Source organism: Chenopodium album, chromosome 22 (assembly GCF_948465745.1).
Source record: "Chenopodium album chromosome 22, dcCheAlbu1.1, whole genome shotgun sequence".
NCBI classification, from domain to species: Eukaryota; Viridiplantae; Streptophyta; class Magnoliopsida; order Caryophyllales; family Amaranthaceae; genus Chenopodium; species Chenopodium album.
The window spans coordinates 21,621,517-21,632,156 of NC_137855.1; the positions used below are offsets into that span (position 1 = coordinate 21,621,517).

Consider the following 10,640-nt stretch of genomic DNA (forward strand, 5'->3'; position numbering starts at 1 on the left):
AGGATTCAAAAGTGGTGTTTGAACAATAAGAAGATTTGGGGTATAAATTGGAGGAAGTATTCGAGGGAGTTGCTAAATCAAGGGGAAAACATAAATTCCTTGCAAGATGGAATTACTTATGTGCAATCTATCAACGAACGAGTCTCCAAGAGTACGATGGAATTCCACTATTGGCAACAACGAATGAAGGAGCGATGGATCCAAGAAGGTGATTGTTCCTCTACATTGATGTTTAACAGAGTTAAGCAAAAACAAAAGAGGAGGGAGATTATTACTTTGAGGCGTGGTGATGATGACTGGGTGATAGGTCAAAAGAATTGGGAGGGTCTAATTCATGATACTCTCAAAGAGGTTTACATTCCAACAAAAGGGTTGGTGGATAACCGTCGGGAGAAAGTTAGTTTAGTCCTTCGGGAGCTAGACTTACCAATAGTGTCGGACATTGATGCTGCGGAGTTGGTTAGGCCTTTTAGTGCGCAGGAAATTAGAAAGGCGATGTTTTCTATTCATAATCTAAAGGCCCCGGGGCCGGATGGTTTAATTGCGGAGTTCTTCCATCAACATTGGAGTACAGTGGGAGTCTCGGTTATTGAGGCGGTACAATCCTTTTTCTCTACAGGTTATTTCTTGAAAGAGGTGAATGCCTCTTTGCTGGTTATGTTACCAAAGGTAGACATTCCGGAGCTGGCAACGCAATTTCGGCCTATCAGCCTATGTAATACTATCTACAAGTGCATAGCTAAATGCCTTGTAAATAGAATGAAGCATTTACTCCCTTCCTTGATTGGTGAATTTCAACATGCTTTTGTGCCAGGAAGGTACATGGAAGATAATATTCATTTAAGCCATGAACTTCTGCATTTGATTAACACAAGTAATGGTGTTACAACGAAGGCGGTGATTAAATTGGATAGGTCCAAAGCCTATGACCGGGTGGACTGGGTTTTCTTGCTCGAGGTTCTAAAGGTGTACGGTTTTCCCCCGGTTTGGATCCAGTGGATTTCCCAGTGCGTAACTACGGTGTCCTATAAAACCCTAATAAATGGGCAAGTCTCGGATACTTTCAAGCCGGAGTGTGGTTTAAGACAGGGGGATCCTTATCACCTTATCTGTTCCTCTTCTGTATGGACATTCTCTCCCGTATGCTGTTAATGGCGGAGAACATCAAACAAATCCAGGGCTTACGGGTAACTCGGAGGTCACCTCGTATTTCCCATTTATTTTTTGCTGATGATGCAATGTTATTTTTTCAGGCCAATACGGATTCCTGCAGGAGCGTGGTTGACATCTTGAATAGGTTCGGTGATATTTCGAGACAACAGCTAAATCTGGACAAGTCCTTTGTCAAATTTAGCAAATGAGCACAAGCTTCGGAAATAGAAGAATACAAAAATATTCTTAGGTTTGGGCAGGTTAATAAAATGGAAAGACACTTGGGAGCTCCGATTGACTACTTTGCAAGCAAAAAAGTGGATTTTCAACACTTGATTGATAAAGTGTCCAAGAAAATTATGTCTTGGAATGCTATTAATTTGTCTCAGTCGGCAAAATTAGTACTAATCAACACTGTGTTGATTAGTATTTCTTCACATGTTATGAAATGTTTCAAGTTGCCAGCGTCGGTGACAAGTAAGAATGACTCTTTGGTCGCAAGGTTCTTCTGGGCGAAAAGAGGAGATAAGGGCATGCATTGGGTGAAAAGGAAGACCTTACACCTCCCCAAAGGTATGGGAGGGTTAGGTATTAGATCTATGGAGGTTTTAAATGAGGCTCTCTTATTTAAACAGGTTGTCAGAATGCATGTCAACCCTCAGATTCTAGTGGCCCGAGTTCTGGACCCTGTCCATAATTGCTCGGTTTGCACTGGAACGCCGTTGTTGGGATGCCGGGGGAATATCTCTTGGGGAAGGAGGGGTTTTCGAGATGTCGGGAACAAAATGGTTGATGGTTACGCTTGGAAGATAGGTAATGGAGAAAGAGTAAAAATTGCAAATATGAAGTAGGTAAATGGAGCTGTTCCGGAGTTAAGATCGGATGTTTTACTTCGTGATGTTAGTGGTGGGAAGGTCAAGGACCTTTTTCTGAATAATCAAAGACAATGGAATGCTACTATGGTGCGGGAAAGATTCGAGTGGGAGACGGCAAAGAAGATAATTCTAGAAATGGAGCTGCCAGATTCTGATGAGAAAGATTTCTTATTCTGGAATTTCCACCCATCGGGTAATTACACGGTGAAATCTGGGTATGCCTTCTTATTAAATTCGCATTCTATAGAGCAAGGTCTGGGAAATGACTGTGTTTTCTTCAAGCTCATTTGGAGATTGAATATCCCACCAAAATGGAGCTTATTTTTATGGAAACTAATCATGAATGGTTTGGCTGTAAAGTCAAATCTGAAATATCGAGGGATAGATATAGATGGTGATTGTAATTCTTGTGGCATGGAGGAGGAAGACTTACAACACCTTTTTAGATTATGTTCTTTCGCGAAGTATGCATGGAAAAATTGCGAATTGCATATTAGCTCTGAAATTGATGAATATACTCCGTTGAGACAATGGATTCAGCAACATATCCTGCTTTTTCATAGCGAGGATGGGAAGCAAAGTAAACGACTCCATACTTTCATGGGAGTTTTGTGGAGTCTATGGTTAACTAGGAACGGGAGGGTTTTTAAGAATGAAAGAGGTTACTTAGCAGACTACTATAGGCATTATGGCATAACTATGAGTAACCTTGAGATTTTCCTCACACCAAGAGGAAGGTATAAGGAAGTTCCCCGAAATTCAGGATGTACTGGGGATCAGCCACCGGGCTTCTGCAGGTTCAACATTGGGAATCGAGATTTACTCCCAGGAAGCCCAATGGAAGGGGATACGGAGATCACTATTATGGTGGATGGGTCTTGGCAAAAGAACACAAGAAATGCAGGTTTTGGATGGGCTTATTCTTCGGATGCTATTAACTTCGTGGAAGGGGGAGGGGCTTATGGCAAAGCGATTTCAGCTCTACACGCAGAACTGTTAGCCTGCATACAAGCCATCAAATGGGTGCGCCTCAAGAGTTTGCAACGCATCACAGTTTTCACTGATTCATTGGCTATCATTCAACTCTTGAGGTGTCCCAACAAACGGGAGGTGAGACTTCTTTGGACTATAAGGGAGTTACTACATGAAGGAGGATTACTTGATATGTGCACTATATGGAAAGTAAGCAGGGATCAGCTCACAATGGCACATAACATTGCGGGTTGGTGTAGATGTAACTTAGTTAATTTCTTGATGTAATTTCTTTCGTTTAGTTGCTTTTGTCACAAAAAAAAAAAAAAAAAAAAAAAGATAGTGAAAGTGGCCTATAAAAAATGATGTTAGATGAAATGATGGAAGCCCCACAACAGCAATTAATGCGCAAACCTTTTACTATATAAAATGAATTGGCTGAATCTGGCATAGAGTCAAAGGCATGCTTAAAGTAAGTTTGCTAGAGTCTTTTTGAAAATCTGATAATATCTTTTAGAGAAAAACCTCACCTTAAGAGAAAGATTGGTTTTGCATTTCTCTTAAAGTATAAAAAAATTATAACTTTTGTCATGTCTGTTAGGTTATCAATTAGTGTTGTAACATACAAGTGTTGTTGTAATATTTTCAAGTTAAATTAAATAAAGATTTCTTTTAAAAGGGAACATTATCCTCTCGAACATTATGTCTCAAATAAATTATTTTCTATTGAAAAGTTTATCATAAACACAATATAAATTGTTCGATTAGATATTACAGTCTAAATTAGGATCCGACCTTAGGAAAACATGGTTGAGGTAGGGGGGACAAAAAAATGTATTGGTTTGCCGTAACCATTAACCGGTACAACCGGCTTGTCTAAAACTTACCAAACCATTTATTAAACGGATACGGTTAACCGAACCGCTAAATATGGCTGTTTAGGGAATTTTTACCCTAGACATGTGGACCAATGAGGAGGTGCCACATGTCAGAGGCTGGCAGGTCACCCTTGGACAATCTCCAGCTGACACGTGGCCTCTCCAGAGGCTTTCTTAGAATTGCGGCCTTCAAGGGCCCAATTCCCCAAAATCCGCTATTTGGCGGCGCAGCCCATCAGTCCTAGGTCAGAATGACCTAAGGAGGACACTTTTCCCAATGAACCTATAAATAGGGAGATATTCCCCCAAAATGGGGGACATTCAGAAATTCACCCAACATTTATTACACTCCATTTTTTCTCTCATCAGAGAACACCTGAGCTTGGAATCCAAGCATATCCCCACCTTTAATTCCGCACTTTTTACTCTCCTTCAAGTTACTAACTTGAGCGTTGGAGGCGGAGCACCACCCAAACGGTGTCTTCGTTGATTTTGCAGGTACAGAAGCTCTCCGGACCAATCTTCGAGTCGTAACTCTCCCAAGGGACAAAAACACCCAAAACATTTGGCGCCGTCTGTGGGGAGAGTACCTCAAGATGGTTCAAAATTCTGTACCAATTCTCAATTCTACCTCTCTACGTCCGAGTACTCAGACGGGTAACCCGGAAGTCTTGCAACCGGTTATTCAGCCGGTAGGATTCGAAATCCCCCAGCCTCCACCTCAGCCTCAGCCAGAGGTATTCACTGAGGAGGAGGATGAAGAAGAAGACAATGATGTTGAGACTTACATCTCTAGGGATGGTTCTCTCATCTCTAAATCCATCCGTTCCAGAGATCAGCTGGAACGAAATCTGGATCAGGCGGGCCCTAGTAGCCGGCCCACTGGGAGGTCAGACGGGGAAACCCGGAAGACCAGAGGAGAAGCTCCAGTCACCCGGAATGAGCTCATGAAATTCATGAACTCCTTCAAGGGTGAGATCAAAGACATGATCAACAACAAGGAAGACTCTTCCAAGAGTCAGCCGGCTAAAAAGACTCCCAATAATGGGAAGAAGAAGAAGTCGGTCAAGGACAGCCAGCCAACTCCTCACCCAAAGGAGAAGGCAGCCGCAAAACTTGATTGGTCTAAGATTCTGATGCCCCGGCGACCCCAGCCGGATGGCAAAAAAGCCTCCACCTTTGATGCTCGAGAAGTCATCAATCGTAGGAGGCAGGAGCAGTCTGAGTCAGCTTCTACCTCAAGCTTTCCAGACAGCTTCAAGCAAGCTTCTGCAAGGAACTCTATGTCCTTGCATGAGAGTCGGACAGGCGGTAAATCCGTCAACACCGAACCTCAGCTGATGATAGGGTCTATGCCATACGCACCCCAGGCGCGGTATGGGCAATATGGCCTCCAATTCATGCAGCCACCCCCATTCGGAGGTCAGGCGGCATATACCAGTGCCCAGCCACTGGACTGGCAGCTCCGGCTGATGAGGCTTGGCGAACAGCCGTCTGCCTTTGCAGCCAATATAACCGAGGCGGCTCAGCCGGCTAAGGTTAAGAACATCTTGGTTGGTGCTTATGATGGCACCACCAACCCTGAAGATCACCTGATGGCATACACCAACCTAATGTGCTTACAAGGTTGGGATGATGCTACCTGGTGCCGTTGCTTTCCGGCTACATTGAAGGGCATTGCCCAACAATGGTTTGGCAACCTGCCAGCCGGATCTATTGATTGCTTCAAGAAGCTAGCCTTCTTGTTTGCCACCAACTTCTCAATGAACATCCCTGCTAAGAAGACAAGTTTAGACTTGAGCACCATTAAGCAGGGAGAGAGAGAAGGGCTACGCTCATATGTCAGGCGGTTCAACCTGGTTAGAATTCAAATCCAGGGGCTGTCTAACGAGGTAGCATTTACAGACTTTTTCAAAGGTCTGAGAGACGGGTCGGCTTTTAAGTTCGACCTTGTCAGAAAAGGGGCTTTTACGTTACAGGCGGCCCTGAGGGAGGCGGAAAGCTATATACAAGCAACCGACCTCTGCACGCCTGGTAACCAGTCGGACTCTAAGAAGTCTGACAAGCAAAAAGAGAGCCGGTCAGCTCAGCCGGCGAAGAAAAAAGAAGGGAGCAAGAAAAGAAAAGAAGTCTGGGCGGTCAGTGATTCTGAGCAGCCGTCCCAGAAAAAGAAAAAAGAATTTAAACCGTACGTTCCCCGGTACGAGTTTAACAAGGATTGTAACTCCATCCTCATGGAGGTAAAGGACCGGCTGTCCATTGAGAAGCCAAATCCAATGAAGAGTTCCGTTCAATCCCGGAACAAGGGCAAATATTGTCAATTCCATGAGGAAGTTGGCCATGACACCAACGACTGCTTCAGTTTACAGCGGACGTTGGACCGTCTGGCTGAAAAAGGACATCTGAAGTCCTATATTTCTAAGTCCCCAGCCGGGGCAAAGAAGCAGAACAAGGGTCAGTCCTCTAAGGCTGCCTCCCAGCCTGCAAGTAGTTCGGAAACCGACAAGGATCCGGTCTACACCATTGCAGGCGGATTCTCTTGTGGTGGCCCTACCATCCTGGGCACCAAAAGCCATCTTCGAAAGATGGATAAGGATGATGAGGAGCAGGCGTTTGCCAGCTCCACTTTTCCGGATGTCCTCATTACTGAGAAGGACAGGGGCAGCGTCCGCCGCCCGCATGACGATCCGGTTGTCATTGAATGCAAAGTCGCCAACCAGTTAGTTGGGCGCATCCTTATAGACACCGGCAGCTCGTCAGATATCATCAGCCTCCGGTGCTTGCAGAAGCTAAAATACAACTCCAGCAGCATGCATCCGGTAACCCACCCCCTGGTTGGTTTCGGGGGTGGGATGGTCTATCCAGCCGGCAGAATTGACTTACCCATCCGGCTAGGTGAGAAGGGCCAGGGACGACACATGGTTGTCAGATTCTTGGTCGTTGAGGAGTTGACCGCCTACAACATCATTCTTGGGAGGCCAACCCTCAACGAAGCCAAGGCTGTAATCATCCCTTCTCTCATGCTCATCAAGTATGAGAGGGATGATGGTTCTGTTGGTTCCCTGAACGGGGATCAGAAGACGGCTAGGGAGTGTTATCTCTCAGCCGTCAAGGATACTGTGGCCGCAGACGGCCAAGGGAAGGAACCAATAAACCTTGAAAATGTCAAGGATGCTTCCTCACCTCCACCAGCAGCCGGAAAAAAAGAGAAAAGCTGCAGAGCTTGTGGTGGTGAAGAAAGAAAAGAAATAGCAATCACTGACCGGTGAACGGTCAGAGGAGCTCCGTCCCCAACCGGCTGGAGAGAGTATTGATCTCGTTCTGGATGACAGCCGTCCAGAACGAACTGTTAAGGTTGGGACGGTTGCTAACGCTGTTCTAGGTGCAGACTTGCACCTCCTGCTGAAAGAATTCAAAGATGTGTTTGCCTTTGAAGTGGAAGAGATGCCAGGCATCAGCCCGGATCTTGCTGTCCACAAACTCGCCGTGGATCCAAAAATGAAGCCCATCCGGCAAAAGAAGAGAAACCACGGTGAGGAAAGAAGTCAGGCGGCAGCTGCCGAAGTAAAAATGCTGTTGGATGCTAGGTTCATTCGGCCATGTAATTTCCCCGACTGGGTGGCAAACGTTGTGCTTGTAAAGAAGCCGAATGGTACCTGGCGGATGTGTGTAGATTACATAGATCTCAACAAGGCATGCCCAAAGGATAGTTATCCACTTCCAAAAATTGACAGTTTGGTTGATTCAACAGCCGGTCATGCCTTGATGAGTTTTATGGATGCCTATTTCGGCTTCCATCAGATACCTCTGTGGAAAAAAGATCAAGAAAAGACGGCCTTCGTCACTGATCAGGGGTTATTCTGCTATACTATGATGCCGTTTAGCTTGAAGAATGCGCCGGCTACATTCCAACGGATGATTAATACAGTCTTCATTAATCAAATTGGGAGGAATGTAGAGGCGTATATTGATGACATGATAGTCAAATCCAAGCAGCAGTCGGATCATCTTGCTGATCTCCGAGAAACCTTCACCACACTCAGGCGGCATAAGGTTATGTTAAATCCTAAGAAATGCGTCTTTGGTGTTGAGTCTGGGAAGTTTCTCGGATTCCTGATTGATCAAAGGGGGATAGAGGCTAACCCTGAGAAGATACAGGCGGTAATTGACATGAAGTCACCCCGCACTGTCAAGGAAGTTCAAAGACTCACCGGTTGCCTGGCCGCCTTGGGGAGGTTCCTCAGCCGGTCAGGTGACAAATGCCTTTACTTCTTCCAGGCAATCAGGAAGAAGACTAGATTTGAATGGGGGGATGATGCTGAGGCGGCATTTCAGAAGTTGAAAGAACACTTGCACTCTTTGCCAAGGCTTGTTAGTCCTTTGCCAAGAGAGAAGTTGTACATGTACCTAGCCGTCTCAGACCATGCTCTCGGTGCCGTTCTCCTTGCTGAACGAGACGGTACACAGCTCCCGGTATATTTCATTAGTCATGTGTTAAAAAATGCTGAACTTCGGTACCCCATGGTGGAAAAATTTGGTCTTGCTCTATATATGGCCTTCAAAAAGTTGAAGCCATACTTTCTGGCACATCCGGTGGTAATTTACACCGACCAACCCCTCAAGCGGCCAATGTCCACTTTGGAGTCATCCGGCAGAATGCTGAAATGGGCTATTGAAATGCAAAGTCTTGAAATATCCTTCGAACCAAGGAAAGCAGTGAAAGGTCAGGCGTTTGCCGACTTCATTGTTGAAATGACTCGTCCGGTTCTCCCGGATAATGTTGATCAGGTTTGGAAGGTGTATGTAGACGGGAGCTCTACAAAGAACGGCTGTGGTGCAGGCATAGTTTGTGAATCTCCAGAAGGAGATAGATATGAGTATGCACTACGGTTCAAGTTTCAGGCCTCGAATAATGAGGCGGAGTATGAAGCCCTGCTAGCCGGAATCCGCATGTGTAAGGCAGCAGGGGCAACAAAGATTGACGCCCACTCTGATTCTCAGTTGGTTGTTAGCCAGTATGAGGGCACTTATGAAGCGACCCATCCGGCAATGATCAAATATCTTCAGGCTGTCAAAGTTGAGGCTGGGACACTTGAGGAGTTCAGATTGAATCAAGTGCCCCGGTCAGATAATCACCCGGCGGATGCACTATCCAAATTGGCATCATCCGCCTGCCATGATACGCCTCGGTCAGTCTTTTGGGAAGTTCTTGAAAAACGAAGTATTTATGAAGAGCCCATTGGAATTCTGGATCGAAGTTCTACTTGGATGAATGGCATCCGGGCGTATCTTGCAGACGGCACGCTACCTGATTCACCTCAGGAAGCAGCCGTCATGAAAAAGAGAGCAACAAACTTCGAGTTGAGAAACGGAGAACTCTTCAAGGCTGGTTTTCTCAAGCCCTTGTTGAAATGTGTTACCCCAGAAAAGGGGAAGGAAGTACTCGAAGAGCTGCATGCGGGATTTTGCGCCTCCCATGTAGGCGGCAAGTCCCTAGCCATCAGAGCCAGGCGGCATTACTTTTGGCCTACCCTTGAGGCAGATGCCAAGGTATTTGTGAAGAAATGTGATAAATACCAGAGGTTTGGCAAGCTAATACATCGCCCGGCTACTGATCTGACGGCAATCCACAGCCCAGTCCCGTTTGCTAAATGGGGCATGGACATATTGGGTCCATATATGCCTGCTCCAGGCGGAAAGCGCTATATTTTGGTGGCTGTGGATTACTTCACCAAATGGGTGGAGGCGGAGGCAGTTAAGAATATCAAGACAAAGGATGTCATCTCCTTCATATGGAAGAATATTATCACCCGGTTTGGGGTACCTATGTCTATGGTGTTTGATAATGGCCCTCAGTTTGAAACGCCTCAGCTCAAGACTTGGTTAGGAGATCAAGGCGTCTCAAGTTACTTTGCCTCAATCGGCCATCCTCAAGCAAATGGTCAGGTTGAGGCATTCAACAAACTCATCTCAGACGGAATCAAAAAGAAAATTGAAAGAGCCGGTGGCCTATGGGCTGAAGAGTTAATTCATGTGTTATGGGCCATCCGGACAACTGCTAAGGGGTCAACCGGAGAAACCCCGTTTCTCATGGTATACGGGGCTGAAGCTGTTTTACCCATTGAACACTATGAGCCTACGCTCAGAGTGATGCTCTATGATGAAGAGGCAAATTGGGAGGCCATGCAGCTGGCATTGGACTCCCTCCCGGAACGTAGGGGCAATGCTGCCCTACGACATGAGATATACCGTCTGAGAATGACGAGAGCCTACAACAAAAGAGTGCACAAACGCCCTTTGAAAGTGGACGATTTTGTGTTACAGAAAATGGAGGCAACCGGTAGGGCCAATGAGCTTGGAAAGCTAACACCTAACTGGGAAGGCCCCTACCGGATCTATGAAGAAGTTAGGGATGGCACATACCGCCTGGAAACCCCAGACGGTAGACGCCTGCCTAGAACTTGGAATGTAGACAACTTAAAAAAGTACTACTTCTGAGTATTGTAAGTTTTTTGTAACAAGAAGTATTAATGAGAAATGCTTTTGTTTCATTTATTGTCTTTTTATTTCCGTTTGGGTTTACCCATGCTAATGTTGAAAATGTGTGAATAACTTGAGGCCAATGGCCAGATAAAAACTAAGTTTAATACTTAGTATATGAAATCAAAAAAGTCCATAGTGACAAGAGGCTAACAGCCGGATCCTAAAGCTAAGCACAAAACCGTTTAGCAGCTATCAGCCGGTCTAAAAGCTAGACCTGAGG

The 10,640-nt window shown here is 45.6% G+C and overlaps 1 protein-coding gene across 1 annotated transcript; it reads left to right on the forward strand.

Annotated features, from left to right (window-relative positions):
* The first annotated feature begins 2,162 nt into the window (after nt 1-2,162).
* Nucleotides 2,163-3,287, forward strand: LOC145604095 (uncharacterized). The gene has a single exon (XM_081660042.1). The coding sequence runs from the start codon at nt 2,163-2,165 to the stop codon at nt 3,285-3,287; it is 1,125 nt and encodes a 374-aa protein (XP_081516168.1).
* The last annotated feature ends 7,353 nt before the right edge of the window (nt 3,288-10,640 follow it).

What these genes read in the sequence shown, in the direction of transcription:
- LOC145604095 (XM_081660042.1), top strand. Translation starts at nt 2,163, where the DNA reads ATGGAGCTGCCAGATTCTGATGAGAAAGATTTCTTATTCTGGAATTTC.